Raw genomic sequence first — 17,461 nt, forward strand, 5'->3', positions numbered from 1 at the left:
CGAATATGTATTTATTTATAGTAGATTTTGACATACCAGAAGGATGAAATATCATCTTGCACTTATTTTGCATAATGCCCTGGGCAATGTTATGTTTATGAAGTGGCTTAAACCACAGTATTTGAGTTGACAGTGATGACTTTTATAAAAAGACAGATAAAACTTCTGGAATCAATTTATTTAAAATCTCTGTCAACACCTTACTGCATGTATACATCCATAAAGACTGTTAAAATTTTCTTTACATCATGCAGTTTTCAGTATTTATAAAAAGGTCTATTATTGACTTTTTTTTTCTTTTTGTTAAGTGAGAAGAGGAGAGATAGACAGACTCCCACATGTACCGGACTGGGATCCACCTGGCAATCCCTGTCTGGGGCTAATGCTCATCAAATCAATCAATCTATTTTTAGTGCCAGAGGCCAATGCACTTGGACCAGCCAAGCCATCCTCAGCACCGGGCAGACACTTGAACCAACTGAGCCACTGGCTGCCAGGTGGGAAGAGGAAGAGAAGGTGGAGATGGAGGTGGGAAAAGCAGATGGTCACTTCTCTTGTGTGCCCCGACTGGAATCAAACCCCAGATGTCCATATTCCAGGCCGATTCTCTATCCACTGAGCCAACCACCCAGGGCTATTAACAATTATTTTAAAATAAAAATGTTACTTAGCAAATATTTAATATTATATACCTAATTGCTTTTTATAAAGTATTTTTTTATATTTAAAATATATGTATAAAAAATCATCACAATTTTCTGTGTGTCACAAAGACATACTGTCTCCATGTAAAGCCAACACACAGCCAACACTCCATGTAAAGTCTTCAGGAGAAGACTTTAAGCACTCCGCATCTATGCTCTAAGTTCTATAACATACTCTACTAGCATTTCAGATTCAGAGGAGAAAGCAAAGGAGAAAATGGAAGTGAAATACCAGATTAACTATAAAATTTATCTAGATAAGGTAAGGCAACTGAGTCTAATTCCTAAGAAATCATGAAGCAGTACACTGTTTTATAAAGTCAGATAAATGCCTGGGTGTCATTCCTATTTCTGCCAATTTTATGAATCATCATTATTGATATTTTAGAGTTATTATGTAAAGAAATATTTTACATTATCTTTTTTTCTTCTTCTTCTTTTCCAAGTGAGAGGAAGGAAGATATACTTTCTTATGCACTCTGACTGGGATCCACCCTGCAACCCCTGTCAGGAACCAATCCTCTGCCCATCTGAGTCCATGCTTGCAATGGAGCTATTTTTAGTGCCTGAGGCAGAGGCTCCATGAAGCCATCCTCAGTGCCTGGGGCCAATGTACTAGAATCAATCAAGGGATGGCAGCAGAAAGGGAAGAGGGAGAGAGAGACATGGTGAAGGAGGGATGGAGAAGATGGTCACTTCTGTGTGTCTTGACAGGGAATTGAACCAGGCCGGATGCTGTACCACTGAACCATCCGGCCAGGGCATTCATTATCTTATTATTTATTATATTACAGCCATATCACAGATGAGAAAATTAAGATGCAGATAATGTTAACTTGATCCTGATTACATAACTAATATATACTGGAGGCTCAGCTTTAATAAGAGTAACACTTAACTGTCTTCAGAGATGAGATAAGATCAATATACACAATTAAATAAAATACTGAATTGCAGCAATTATAATATACAGAGTACTTGTTATGCTCATTTGAAACCTAAGAATGGATGAATTTAGAACAGAATTCTCCAACTGAAAAGAGAAAAAACATTCTTAGATTTCATTTGTGGAGCCTTGTAAAGACATCCAGTAGAGAAGAAAATACTAATATGTACTAAATTATTACTATGATGTAGGATTTTCACATCTGAATTATTAATATTTAAGGGGCTACTCCTAGGAAAGCATGAAATAACACTCCTACATGTTTTAATAAAGGTTTGCAATGTTTCTCTAGGGTAATTTTACTAACTGGTTTTAAGATATCCATGAGTATAGTTATCTTCATCTCTATTTATTGTCTTAATAGGGAGACCTGAGTCACTATTTTCCTGGACAGATGCAACACCTCTCAAAAATATCAGTTTCCAAAACCTTCTCAGCAACGTGTTGTAGTAATGGAGAACCCTTGCAACTGCACACTGGTTTGAATCCTACTATAATAGTCCTTTCTCCTAAATTTTCACAAGGCAGGAGCTATCCTGCCTTATCCGGATGAACAAAATAAAATATGCACAACAAACAGTAAAAAATGCTTCCTCAAAAGATACACTTTATGTATCTTTTATTTTTGGTGACTAAATGTTACCTTCCTCTGTAACAGAGGTAGTATTTATTAACTCATGTTGGGAAGTATTTCATTTTTATAGTATTTATGTAACTTTGCTGAAAACTAAAAAAGCATGAAGAGTTATTTCAAAATACTGTAGAGAAAGTTCCATTTATTTTCCTTACAGTTAAAAATGTTTTACAATAACAGTTTTCAAATTGTGTAGGACGAAATCAATTTAGCGGATCAAGGAGAGCATTGAAAAACAATAAAATAGAAAGCCTAATGCAAGAACACAGCAAGTGTAGCTACTGTGTGTGTGTGTGTGTATGTGTGTGCGCACTGTGTCACAATGTAAAATGTGCTTCCTACTGAGGACCATGATTAAGAAAATATGGCCTGCCCTGTGGTGGTGCAGTGGATAAAGCGTCGACCTGGAAATGCTTAGGTCGCCAGTTCGAAACCCTGGGCTTTCCTGGTCAAGGCACATATGGGAGTTGATGCTTCCAGCTCCTCCCCCCTGTCTCTCTCTCCTCTCTCTCTCTGTCTCTCTCTCTCTCCCCTCTCTAAAATGAATAAATAAAAATAAAAAAAAAAATTTTAAGAAAAAAAGAGAAAATATGAAAGCCATTGCTAAGTGACTGCATAGAAATAGACAAAGAGATGAGCTACTTTATCAATATTGTTTTACAGATAACAATTAAAAAAGAAAAATTATAAAACATTTCTGAAAGAAACTTAAGACCCAAATAAATGGAAAGATATTTTGTGCTCATTGATTGGAAGAATCAATATTGTCAAAAGGTCCATACTACACAAACCAATCTACATATTCAATGCAGTCCCTATCAAAATTCCAACACCATTTTTCACAGAAATAGAACAATCAATCCTAAAATTTGTATAAAACTATAAAAGACAATGAACAGCCAAAGCAATCTTGAGAAAGGAGAACAACGCTGGAGACCTCATGTTTCCTGATTTCAAACTATATTACAAAGCTATAGTAATCAAAACAGTATGGTATTCACATAGAATCAGATATATATATCACGGAAATAAAACAGAGAACATGAAAATAAGCCCATAACATATAATTAAGTTATTTATGACAAAGGAGCCAAGCATATACAATGGGGAAAATACCATCTCTTCAAAATGATGATGGGACTAGACAGCCACATGCAAAAAAATGAAACTGGATCACTTTCTTACACCATGCACAGTAATCAACTCAAAGCGGGTTAAAGACTTGAATGAAAGACCTGAAATCACTTTGGCCAGTTGGCTCAGTGGTAGAGCATCGGTCTGGCATATGGATGTCCCAGGTTCAACTTCTGGTCAGGGCACACAGGAGAAGAACCCATCTGCTTGTCCACCCCTCCTCCTCCTCTCGCTTTTCTCTCTCTGTCATTTTCTCCTGCTCCTGCAGCCATAGCTCAATTGGAGCAAGTTGGCTCTGGGTGCTGAGGATGATGCCATGGCCTCTGCCTTAGGCACTAAGAAGAGCTTGTTTGCTTAGCAATGGAGCAACATCCCAGATGGGGAGAGATCCTGGTCAGGGCACATGCATGAGTCTGTCTCTGCCTCCCCTCCTCTCACTAAATTAAAAGAAAGAAAGAAAAAAAGACCTAAAACCATAAAACTCCTAGAAGAACATAAGCTCCATGATATCAGTCTTGGCAATTTTTTTGGATCTGACACCAAAAGAAAAAAAAAAGGCAAAATTAAATAAGTGGAACTACATCAAAAAGTTTCTGTAAAGCAAAGGAAACCTTCAACAAAATGAAAAGACAATCTATGGTATGAGAGATAGTATTTACAAACCAGGTATCTGATAAGGGGTTAATATCCAAAGTATATAAAGAACCCTTTTTCCAAAGAAGATAAATGGTCAACAGGTACACAGAAAGTCGCTCAACACCCCTAATCATCAAGGATATGAATTCAAATCCAAATTTCAATGAGGTATCACCTCACACCTATTAAAAATGGCTATTTCAAAAAGACAAGAAATAAGTGCTGGCAAGGATGTGAAAAAAAGGGTGGGTAGAATCCCTAGTGGAAATGTAACTGCTGCAGCTACCATGGAAAACAGTATAGAGGTTCCTCGAAAAATTAAAAATAGAACTACCATATGATCAAGCAATTCCCCTTCTGGGTGTTTATCCAAAGAAAACAAAAGCACTGTCTCAAAAAAGATATTTGCACCCCAGGTTCACTGCAGCATTATTTATAATAGCCAAGATATGGAAACAACCAAGTGTCCACTGGTGGATGCAGGGAGATACACACACACACACACACACACACACACACACACATACACGAATATTATTCAGCCATAAAAAGAAGGAAATCCTGACATACATGACAACATAGATGGACCTTGAGGGTAATATGCTACATGAAATAAGTCAGAAAGAAAAAGACAAATACTGTACGATTTCACTTAAGTGTGGAACCTGGAAAAAAAAAACACCAAACTGAACTTAAAAAGAGACTAAATTAATGGTTGGCAGAGGCCAGGCCTAGGGATGGGGAGGGTGGCTGGCGGAGGGAGAGTAAGGAAGAGTGGTTGAAGTGGTCAAAAACTAGAAACTTCCAGTTATAAGAGAAATAACTACTAAGAATGTAATATATACCATGGTGACTATAGTTAACCATACTGAAATGCATATCTGAAAGTTGCTAAGGCAGTAGATCATAAAAGTTCTCATCACACAAAAACAAATTGTAACTATGTGGAATGATGGACCCTAACTAAAATTGTTTTGCTAATCACTTGGTAATATATACATAAAATCATTATGTTTTATGAGAATAACACTTCTAAATGTTTTAAGTAAAATTTTATAATGTTACTCTTGAAAAAAATTGAAAAAATCTAAAACTAATTCAATGTTATATGTCAACTAATCTCAGTGTCAAAAAATAAAAATTTATAACCTATAAAAATGATAAATCACTGTATTTCTACCTACAATATCAATTTTGGTATGTTTTCAAATCTTAACATGTTAAGCATAGCAAAACAAAAAACATATTTAAGAACATTAGAGAAAATAAAAAACAAAACAAAAAACCCCCACCCATCCTATTGTGCCACTGATTACATTTAGTATTTTGAGTAAAAAAAGAATATTTAATTTACAAGTATATTTAATTTACATGCTCTAATCTATTTTAAGTAGCTTATTCAGATAGTTTTCAACCATGTGTGGTAAGTATATTTCCAACATTAAGTAACCACTCATCAAACTTCCAAAGAATTCTAGCTGTTGGTTTGTTTCTGGACTTTCCAAACCATGATTTTAATATGCTGTTGATATGTGATTCAAGTACCCGATAACCTTATTCTGACCCAGAGGCTTAAAAAAAAATCTTATTCCACAGCAGTGACCCTAAATTTAAACTGAAATTTATTAAAATAAAGTTTAAAAGGTGTATTAGAGTTTTCCCACAAGATTAAAGGCAAAATAGTTGGACTGTTATATTGGGTCTGATATTTTAAAGGTTTCAATGTTTTAGGAGTCTAAAGATAAATCTATTCAAATATTATGTTTAATATATACCATGTTAGACTGACCAGGCAGTGGCACAGCATCAGCCTGGGATGCTGAGGGACCCAGGTTTGAACTCCAAGGTTGCCAGCTTAAGCACAAGCTCATCTGGCTTGAGCACAAAGTTGCCAGCTTGAGTGTGGGATCATAGACATGATCCCATGGTTGCTGGCTTGAGACCAAAGGTCGCTGGTTTGAGCAAGGGGTCACTCGCTCTGCTGGAGCCCTTTGTTAAAGGCACACAGGAGAAAGCAATCAATGAACAACTAAGATTCTGCAACAAAGAATTGATGCTTCTCATCTCTCTCCCTTCCAGCCTCTCTGTCCCCATTTGTCCCTCTCTGTCTCTGTCTCTCTATAAAAATATATATATTAAACTCTTAGCAACTGAAAATTTTATAACCATAAGCTTTAGCAATATATTTATATTTTACTTATACATTATACTAAAATGCAGGTGTCTAAAATCATAGCATTACTATTATTGATGTTATTCTACTAAAAGACTCAGTTTGATCTGGTAAAGCATAAAGGTATGTTAGAAACTTTTCCCTGTCAGGCTGAGAATAATTTTTAATATAATGAACTACCACAACTGTCAAAGCAACAAAAAAATAAAAAAGCAAGTATTTATGTCATATTTCTGCATACTATTAAAACTTCATGACACATTTGCTACAGAAATACTATCTCTAATTTTTACTTTTGTAACTATTTTGTGTTCCCCAGTTTGATCACATTTGAAAGTCTACTCTACACGCTCAAATATTTTCCCAAAAACAATGTAAAGAACTTACAAACTTTTTTATACCATAGGCCAGAAAAATATAAGTACATAAGAAAACAGTAGGTAAGAACATATGGAGAAGCAGGTAACAGGGCAAAGTTGAAACAGAAGGAAAGGAAATCCTAGAGTAGAATTACACATCCTTCCCCAGAGACTGAGGGTCTGAAGACAATGGCTAAGAGAAAAACTGTGTAAAATAAAAACTGTCTTAGAAAAAAAATCCTTAAATTAAATATGAAATGTGGTTTTATGTAAAAATCATAGCTTAAAAATGTGTATAAATGTATAATCATTTTAATGTACCGTATATATAATAATTTCGCAGTAGATAGTACACAGAAATTAAATTACTGCCAACTTTGTTGGCACTTCCTCTGGTTGTACCCTCTATTTTCAGTTCCTCCATCTCTTCCTTAGTGTTTACCTGTTAATTACCCAACTTCTTCCTAAAGGAGAGCTAGAAAGTCAACAATTATCCACTTGCCTGGTGGCCTGAATTTTCTCATTCAGTGGTCAGTCACCTTTCAAATCACTCATTTATTCTTGTCAGGATTTATCAATACGTAGGGACAGTTGATATGTTTTGTCTGAGTGTAGTAGAAATGTTAGCTGGCTATTTAAATTATTTTTGTCCCCTCTCCCATAAAAAAATCATAATGATTCCTCTGATTATAGATTTTATTGATACAATTATCACTAAATCTTAGCTAGACAAGATTGCAGATAATAGGCTGCTGGTTCTGTAGGTTGATATTAAATTTTACCTCTTTCCTCATGAAACCAACTAGACAGAAGTACTCAGAATGTTAGAGCTGAAGGATGATCATCTACTCCAACAGCAAAGCGAACTTAAAAGAATTCCTGGCCACGGCTGGGTGGCTCAGTGGATAAGCATCAGCCCAGTGCGCTGAGAGGCCGTGGACTGATCCCCAGTCGGGGCACACGGAGAAGCAATCAATGTGTACATAACTAAATGGATCAACTAAGTGGAAAAACGAGTAGATGCTTCTCTCTTTCAAATCAACGGAAAAAAAAGAAATTCCAATCCTGGGATGGTAAGAAAACTATATTGTAATGTTCTGTTTTTTGTTTTTGTTTTTATAAATAAATTTTTATTTTAATGGAGTGACATCAATAAATCAGGGTACATATATTCAAAGAAAACATTTTCAGGTCATCTTGTCATTTAGTTCTATTGCATACCCATCACCCAAAGAGAGATCGTCCTCCGTCACCCTCTATCCACTCTCTATCCAGTACCCCCTCCCCCTCCCCCTCTCTCTCCTTCCCTCCCCACCCCCCCCCCGTAACCACCCCACTCCTGTCCATGTCTCTTAGTCTCGTTTTTATGTCCCACCAATGTATGGAATCTTGCAGTTCTTGTTTTTTTCTGTTTCACTTATTTCACTCCGCATAATGTTATCAAGATTCCACCATTCTGCTGTAAGTGATCCGATGTCATCATTTCTTCTAGCTGAATAGTATACCATGGTGTATATGTGCCCCATCTCCTTTATCCAGTTTTCTATTTTTTTTTACGTGATTAAAAGCCTTTAAGCAAACTCTTGGCCAATACAGCAAGAATCCATACTAATTTTATAATGCAGCAAAAACAAGTTTCCCTTGCCCTGCCTGGGTAGCTCAGTTGGTTAAAGTTATCCTTATATACCAAGGTTGCAGGTTGACCCTGGTCAGGGAATATACAAGAATCAACCAATGAATGCATCAATAAGTGGAACAACAAATCAATGTTTCTTCCCTTCTCCTCTCTCTCTAAAAATCAATATAAATTTTTTATAAATAAGTTTCCCTTTCAGAAAAAACTTTGGGTTATAAAACGACTCATGGCAATTAGGCTCTGTACCTTGGAGGCCCAGATTTTGATTATAATTTTGGTTACTGGAGGTATCAAATTGGGAAAGGAGGTGTTTGTGGAGGAAGGAACTGTGGCAGACTACAAAAGTTCACTTACTTTTATTCCCTGGTTTTGGCTCACAGAACCAATTTGTTATGGATCAAGATTTATGTGTAGCAGTTGGTAATCTGGCTAATTATTGTGAAGAGAAAAAAGTATAAACAATTATTTTTGCCATTTGAAAGTGATTGCTTAAATAATATAGAAATATTAATAATAAAAAAAATAGTAGCTTACTCACTTTTGGTAGTGTATATCCAGCACCTTTTCCAACCGTTTCCCCAGTCTTAAAATGCCCCACGAGTACTTCTAGTCATTGAGAAGTATTCAGTCTCTATATACCTTAAAACTCTCAAGTTCTGGCCCTGGCCGGTTGGCTCAGCGGTAGAGCGTCAGCCTGGCATGCGGGGGACCCGGGTTCGATTCCCGGCCAGGGCACATAGGAGGAGCGCCCATTTGCTTCTCCACCCCCCCTCCTTTCTCTCTGTCTCTCTCTTCCCCTCCCGCAGCCAAGGCTCCATTGGAGCAAAGATAGCCCGGGCGCTGGGGATGGCTCCTTGGCCTCTGCCCCAGGCGCTAGAGTGGCTCTGGTCGCAACAGAGCGACGCCCCGGAGGGGCAGAGCATTGCCCTGGTGGGCGTGCCGGGTGGATCCCAGTGGGGCGCATGCGGGAGTCTGTCTCACTGTCTCTCCCCGTTTCCAGCTTCAGAAAAATACAAAAAAAAACACAAAAAAAACAGAATGTGGATTAATAAACTTGACTTGCTGAGTCAGTTTGAAAAACAACAACAACAACAAAAACTCTCAATTTCTATCCTTGGCGTTTTTGTGTGTGTGTATTTTTCTGAAGTGAGAACGGGGGAGGCAGAGAGACAGACTCCTGCATGCATCGGTCTGGGATCTACCTGGCTAGCCCACTAGGGGGCAATGCTATGCCCGTTTGGGGCGTTACTCTGTTGCAACCGGATCTATTCCAGCACCTGAGGTGGAGACCATGGAGTGATTCTCGGCGCTTGGGGCAACTCTGCTCCAATGGAGCCTTGGCTGCAGGAGGGGAAGAGAGAGACAGGGGAAAGGGTGGAGAAGCAGATGGGCCCTTCTCCTATGTGCCCTGATCAGAAATCGAACTCAGTACATCCACACGCTGGGTTGATGCTCTACTATGGAGCCAACCGGCCAGGGCCATATCCTTGGCTATTTTCATTTCTAATATCTATTTCTGGCCATATCCATTCATTTCTGTCTCTACACTTTACCGGAACAGATTTTATCCCCTCTGCAAATAAGAACTACACAGCTCATCCTGAGTCTTTATATTCATACATCAACTTTCAGGCTTTCCTTAAATATTCTAATTACTTATTAGATGCAGCTATCTGGAAGGTTACCATCTCCAAAACTTAAAATAATCTCCTCCAACTATTCCTCCATAATTCTATTCACTTATTTTCAAAATGTCAAGGTTACTTTTGACCTTTCCCTCTTCCTCTCCAATTCAGTTTGATTAATTCATTGTTTACAACAGTGGTCCCCAACCCCCGGGCCGTGGACCGGTACCGGTTCGTGGGCCATTTGGTACCGGTTCGCAGAGAAATAATAACTTACATTATTTCCACTTTATTTATATTTAAGTCTGACGATGTTTTATTTTTTAAAAATGACCAGATTCCCTCTGTTACATCTGTCTAAGACTCACTCTTGACGCTTGTCTCGGTCACGTGATACATTTATCCATCCCATCCTAAAGGCCGGTCTGTGAAAATATTTTCTGACATTAAACCGGTACGTGGCCCAAAAAAGGTTGGGGACCACTGCTTTACATTATTTGCATCCATTCTTTCCTTTGTTTCTACAGCCACCACGCTAATTCAGAATCTTTTTTTATTATTACTATTATTATTATTTGTGAGGGGGGGCAGAGAGACTCTGCATGCACCCGCACCCACACGCACCCAATCGAGATCCACCCAATAAGCCAGGAGGGGGCGATGCTATGCCCATCTGGAGCCATTGATTATTCAGCAACCATGCCATTCCTTTAGCACCTGAGGCGAAGGCCAGGAAGCCATCTTCAGTACCTAAGGCCAACTAGCTTGAACCAAATGAGCCATGGCTGCAGGAAGGAGAAGGAGAGAGAAAGAGAGAAAGAGAGGGAGAGGAGGAGAGAGGGAGAGAGAGAGAAAAGGGAGGGGGAGCTGTGGAGAAGCAGATTGCAGACTGTCACCTCTCCTGTGTACCCTGCCTGGGAATTGAACACAGGACATCCACACACCAGACTGATGCTCTACCACTGAGCCAACCGGCCAGGGCCCAGAATCTTTATACTTCATATGGAAACTAGATTATCACACTATTTCACAACTACTCCCCCTTTGTCTCTGGTCTATTGCCACTAAGCCATATATCATATCACTACCATATTACTATTTCTATGACAACTTTGATCAATCATGGTCTTTGACTACTAAGATCAAGTTCAAAGTCTTCAACCTCCTATCATTTAACTTAATATTTTTAAGCCTTACCTCATCTCACACTTCTATATAAATTTCAGATTTAGCCAACTTGGTCTATTTAACAGCTAACAAACATAGTCAATGCCATTTCCCATGCCATTTGTGATCCTGATTTTTTTTAAAGATTCACATTAAATTGTGTCTCTTCCCCTGTTGCCCTAACTGGATATAAGAACTTGAATGTTAGAGCTGAAGGAAGATCATCTACTTCATTTACAAAATGAGCTTTTTAAAAAAGATTTTATTTATTGATTTTAGCGAGAAAAGCAGGAGCAGGAAGCGACTCATAGTTGCTTCTCGTATGTGCCTTGACCAGGGATTCAAACCAGCGACCTCAGCATTGCAGGTCAATGCTCTGCCCACTGCGCCACCATCTGGTCAGGCCAAAATGAGCTTTAAAGAAGTATTACCTCTGGCCCTGGCCGGTTGGCTCAGTGGTAGAGCGTCAGCCTGGTGTGCAGAAGTCCCGGGTTCGATTCCGGGCCAGGGCACACAGGAGAAGCGCCCATCTGCTTCTCCACCCCTCCCCCTCTCCTTCCTCTCTGTCTCTCTCTTCCCCTCCCGCAGCTAAGGCTCCATTGGAGCAAAGATGGCCCGGGCGCTGGGGATGGCTCCTTGGTCTCTGCCCCAGGCGCTAGAGTGGCTCTGGTCACGACAGAGCGACGCCCCGGAGGGGCAGAGCATCGCCCCCTGGTGGGCGTGCCAGGTGGATCCCGGTCGGGCGCATGCGGGAGTCTGTCTGACTGTCTCTCCCCGTTTCCAGCTTCAGAAAAATACAAAAAAAAAAAAAAAAAAAGAAGTATTACCTCCATCTATAAAATAAAAATGTTTGGGGAAACTGAGGTCAAAGGACAGTGAAAGTACTTTTCTTTCTAAACACTAGTTTTTTCGACATATTTTCTTGTTTGCTATGTACCAGCAGTTGTGCTAGCCACATGGGGTTCGAGTCTAAGGATCAAGTGTATGTAAAACATCACACAAATAAAGCTGTCATGAATGACGGCTACAAGAAGGAAGCACACAGGTTGTCACTGGTTGAGATAGAGGTGAAACAAGCAGTTAATCCAGAGTGAGAAGATAGGAAGGAGTTAACTCAGCAGGGGAGGAGGAAAGCTTCCCTGAGGGGGAAGTCCTCTGAGCAGGGGCAAAAGAGGAGGAATTAATTCTGCAAAAGGTAGATTTCCACAGATAGAAGAAAAGCCCAGAGATAGAAACTTTGAAAAGACTAAAAGAAGGTCTGGGTGTTGCAATCTAAGGGATGAAGAGTGTTGCAAGAACTGAGGTTACAAAAGCAGGGAGCCAAGAGTCTGCCTGGGAAGATCATGTTGAAGATTCCTGGGCTTTATCCTAAGAACAACATGCCTGTTCCAAGATACTTCAAGTCAGGACCAGGGCTTACTCTGAGTAGAATGAGAAAAGCAGTTATGAAATCAGAAAGAATTCTAGTTTTCTTTCGCTTGAAACATTTTCCTGTATCCTATCACTCTTTCTTGTGTGATCTCATCCAGAGAAAAAGAAAGCTATGAATAGTCATTTTCAGTTGGTCCACTTGGCTTTGACAAAAGGTTGTGTACATATGCATACATCTGTGCATCTCTAAATATGTAGAAGAGTACTGACCTGTTTTATATTTTTTAAAAGCAAAACATTCATAAATAACAATTCAACGAAAAGCTCCACTTCACTGTTTGGCCATACACTAGTATTGGATCTGAAGTTAAATGTCCCTTTCCCTGCCCTTAATAAGGAAAAGTATTTTAAGAAAACATCAACAAAATCTTTTTAAAAATTATTTTAATCCTAATTGCTTTTTAGCCTCGTCTTGTCTACACTAAGTCATTCATTTCAAAATGCAATCACAGATTTATTTCCTATAATATCACATTTATATTAAGGATAAAATTTAAAGAAGGTGGGGTGACAAAGTTATTAATAAAAGAACTGGCCCTGGCCAGTTGGGTCAGTGGTAGTGTATTATCTGGCGTGTGGAAGACATGAGTTCAATTCCAGGTCAGGGCACACACAAGCGACCATCTGCTTCTCTAATTCCCCCCTCTTCCCCTCCCGAAGCTATGACTTGAATGAGCAAGTTGGCCCTGGCGCTGAGGATGGATCCACGGCCTCACCTCAGGCGCTAAAATAGCTCAGTTGCCAAGCAATGGAGCAGTGGTCATAGATGGGCAAAACATCAGCCCCAGATGGGCACTCCTCTGGGCGCATGCGGGAGTGTCTCTCTGCCTCCTTTTTTTATCAAGTGATAAAAAAGTGGAATTTTGGAGCAATTTCTTTGTTCAGGTTTAAATATCTCATTTAAGAAAGACTCTTAAGGGTGCATGTTATACTGTAATAGATAGGGAAACTGAAGCTTAGAGATGCAAGCATTTTCCCAAAAATATGTACACCTTAGACCTGTGCGCTACAATATGGCAACCAGTAGCCACATGTGGCTAGTGATTGAGCACTTAAAATATGGCTAGTCTAAATTGTAATGTTCTGTAAGTTACACAATGAATTTTGAAAATCTAGCATGAAAAAGAAGGTAGAATACATCAATACATTTTTAATATTGATTGCATGTTGAATGGTATTTTACTTTTTATCTTTGCAGGTTGAATAATATTTTAGATACAGTGGTGTAAATAAAATGCATTATTAAACAAGAATGAAGTAAAAAGCTACCAGACTCTTATTTTATTTGATTTTAGTGGGAGAGGGAGGGGGAGGGAAAGAGAAAGAAACATCTCAGTGAGAGAGAAATCACAATTTGTTGTTCCATTTACTTATGGATTCAATGATTGATTATGTATGTGCTCTGAGTGGAATCAAACCCACAACCTTGGGGGATAGGGACAATTCTCTAACCAAGTTACTTGGCCAAAGCCTACCAGATTCGTATCTTAGAACAGCAGCTGAGGCCATGAAAATATCCACTTTATTCTAGTTTGAAATTTAGCATAATACAGAAAGTTTTAGTTTAGCTATTACAGTATATATAGTCTTAGAGTTAATGGGGGGGGGTGGTCTTCGGGAGAGGATCTCTCCTTTGAGCTCGTATGTTGCATTAAAAATCCATACCTGATGAGTTTTTGAGCACTTCCTGAGTACACTGACTTCGTCCTTGCTCTTTCTCAGTAGACTCAGCCTGACTCATATGTGATTGTATCTACTGTACTCCTACAACTATCTTTTTGTAAATGTCCTCCAGTTTTGAGCTATAGATAGAATTATGTGAGAAAAAGAAGTGACAATAAATCAAACTTATTAGCAATTATTAACTAATTATAACCAGGCAAAACAAAATATAATTAAACAGTAATTAGAAAAACTTGCTAAATCTTTGAACTAAGATATTACACTTCTAATGCCTGAAATAAAGAAAATACACTAAGTCAATGTAAGAGAAAACAAACATTTTAAACCATTTCAACTACCAGCCATATTTCCAAAATACGTATTTTAGAAAGGAGTTATATTAAGGAAGAGCTTAGCTGCATTAACTTTACATTAGATAATATACTTAAGTTATGGCTCTAAAGAAACTTCTGTTCTGTTTCCAGAAATGCCTCCTCTCCTCCTTTTTTGAGGGGGATAAGGCAGTAAGATATTTTTAAAAGTTAAGCCATATTCTTCAGAGTGAATGGCATATTTGATCTCCTACATGCTAAACACTCGCTCAGCCCTACTGAGCTGTTATGATGTCTTCAAATAATTTGATAATCTATCTTGAAAGTTTCGTTCTTAATTGAAGAGTTCATTTTTTAAACCGCCTTGGCACCATTCAATCTTTTATGAGATGAGCAAGGTCTCCTTCCTCTCGACTTGACATTTTTACAGTATGTACACTGTAAAAATTGTGAGCAATTTTTGCTGTCAATTATTGCAAAGGTAGATTTTTGTTGTTGTTCAGTCTGAAACGTCTCCACTATACTTGCACAGCTGCTCTCTTACCATCATCACAAAACAACCCCCTCAACCCCCCAGCAAGTTTTAAACTTTGTTTCCTTTGGGGTTCTGCACAAGCGCTACTAATAATATCCAAGAGACAAAGAGCTGTGCTGTGGGTCACAGGATGCCAAATTTGAGTTGTGAAACAAAGCACTCAAATTTGAGATTTAAGATGATGATGGCGGTGATGGTAAAAAGAAAAAATATTATAAAGCATAAGATTCCTGAGGCATCTCCACAGACAGCTCCCTCTGCCCACGGCCACCCCAGAACACGGGGGAGGGAGACCTGGCCCCGGGACGGTGGCTTCCCGGCTGCACAGCGAAGCCCCCTGTCCGCGCCCCGGCCCTCTCACCGGCCCTCTCACCGGCCCTCTCACCGCTTCACCCGGATAATCTGGTCCCGCATGGGCTTGATGTCCTGGAAGCTCTGCTGGTTGACGAGACTGTAGACAAGGATGAAGCCCTGGCCGTTCTTGATGTACAGGTCCCGCATGGACGCGAACTGCTCAGTGCCCGCCGTGTCCAGGATCTCCAGCACCGACGGCGAAGAGTCCACCTCGATCTCCTTGCGGTAGAAGTCTTCGATGGTGGGGTCGTATTTCTCGATGAAGGTGCCGGTCACAAACTGCACGGTCAGGGCGGATTTGCCGACCCCGCCCGAGCCCAGCACCACCACTTTGTACTCGCGCATCGTCCCTCCGCGGCCGTCGCCGCCACCGCCGCCCGCGACATAGACCTACACCCGCCGCGCTGCGTCTCCAGACCCTGCCCCGGCGGCCCACCTCGCCGCCTTACGCGGCCGCTCCCACCTTACAGCCGCTGCGGCCCCCCGGGCGCCCGCGGAGGGAGCAGCGGGCATGGGCCAAGCCGGGTTGCAAATCGGACCGACCGGCGCCGGCGAGCACTGAGGGCGAGCAGCGAGTGGGAGCTGCGGGCGCCGCGCGAGCCGCTGGCCCGCAGTGCTGCCCTCCCACCCCTCCCCGCCCTTCCCCGCCCAGCCCCTCCTCTCCCAGCCCCGCCCCTCCTCTCCCAGCCCCTCCCTTCCTCCCTAGCCCCTCCCCTCCTCTCCCCTCCCCTTGGGCCTCCACGCCCAACTCCCCGCCAGCTACCGCCCCCGCCGCTTTCCCTGACTTCTTAGCGCGCGCCCGAGCCGGAGCTCTAGCCGCAGAGCTGCCGGGGGTGGGGCCCAGGAGGTGCAGCCCCACCCCTGCTTCCCCGTCGCCTAGGCGACCAGTCGCGCGCGCTCCCGGTAGGCTCTGCGCGCCGAAGCTTCCGCCCCGCGCTTAAACAACCACCTTAGCTACCCAAAAACACCCCAGCCCGCGCTCCGCGTCGAACCTCAGGGTCTGCGTACTGAGCTTGCGCAATTCATCCGCCTGAGTCGGGAACCGCGTCGACTTGAGAATCCTACGCTCAGTATTTGGCGGAGACAAAATGCAGAGCAGTCTGCAGCAACCTCTGAGGCGGGAAGTGAAGAGGCAGACAAGGTCCACAAGGAGGCCTTGGCTTTATCGTGTTAAAAAGAACGAGAAGCTTTGTTCAGGAGCCTGAACATAAAGTAACGGTTTGTTTTAAGCGTCAGGACACTGAGAAGTGACAGATCATTGCAACCACTGCCCCAGGCGAAGGCCAGAGGCCGTGGAAGTCCGGAATACGGGGCTACTTCCCCCCCGGCCCCGCCCTTATTTAGCGCTGGGCTGAAACAGGGCACTGCCCATCCTGAGTGAACTAGGGGTGCTTGGAAAACCTGGAGAGCGGAGCACCGACCTGAAGTAGAGGGCTTAGGGACACCTCATAGCAACAGCCCGCTGGGATACCTAGTGGGAAGCTGGAATTCATTCTAGCCAACCAGACCACGTCTCTGAACCGTTGGTCACATTCTCGGCCAATAGCGGGTCTCTTCATACCACGTGCCTCCCAGCCCACAGCCAATGGGAGAAAGGTAGTCGCAGGATCGACCAGCCCTTCTCCACTGACTGTCAGGTTGGGTGTGTCCTTCCGCTCCTAGCCAATCGTAGGTGAGATAATGAATGACGAAGGTTTGAGCTGAGCCAACCAAAATTCACGATTTCCTTGCCACCAAGGGCAGGTAGTATAGAGGCACCGCCAGTGTTGGTGGCGTTTGGGAGGGGTCAGAGATTATGGGGCCGGTGTCTGAGCTCTGTTCTTTCAAAGGAAAACGATTTGTTTCAGGCGAGAGTGATGAATTCGCTTTTAACTTCATCTCCGTGGCATTCTGCCTAAATGATGGGCATGAAAATAGTTCTGAGGGATGTGGACTGAATCGTGGGATGAACAGAGAAAATAGGGACTTTGTCTCTAGGGTGAGGCATTTTCTGGTGCTTAAGGAGAAAGGCTGCAGCAGTTGCACCGGTGCCTCCTAAAACAGTATTAACAACTCAGCTTTAAAACTTAACCATTCTGTTTCTCTGTAGTATTAGTTACACACTCTCTCCCACCCATAATGTCAAATTTAGGT

At 41.5% G+C, this 17,461-nt stretch overlaps 1 protein-coding gene across 1 annotated transcript in view; it reads right to left on the reverse strand.

Moving 5' to 3' along the window:
• Positions 1 to 15,948, reverse strand: part of RAP2A (RAP2A, member of RAS oncogene family) — a 44,231-nt gene extending 28,283 nt beyond the window's left edge. Inside the window, exon 1 of the mRNA XM_066235646.1 lies at positions 15,360 to 15,948. Coding sequence (XP_066091743.1) covers positions 15,360 to 15,673 — 314 coding nt within the window. The 5' untranslated portion in view covers positions 15,674 to 15,948. The remainder of the gene's footprint in view (positions 1 to 15,359) is intronic.
• Positions 15,949 to 17,461: the final 1,513 nt, after the last annotated feature.

Source organism: Saccopteryx bilineata, chromosome 6 (assembly GCF_036850765.1).
Source record: "Saccopteryx bilineata isolate mSacBil1 chromosome 6, mSacBil1_pri_phased_curated, whole genome shotgun sequence".
Classification (NCBI taxonomy): Eukaryota; Metazoa; Chordata; class Mammalia; order Chiroptera; family Emballonuridae; genus Saccopteryx; species Saccopteryx bilineata.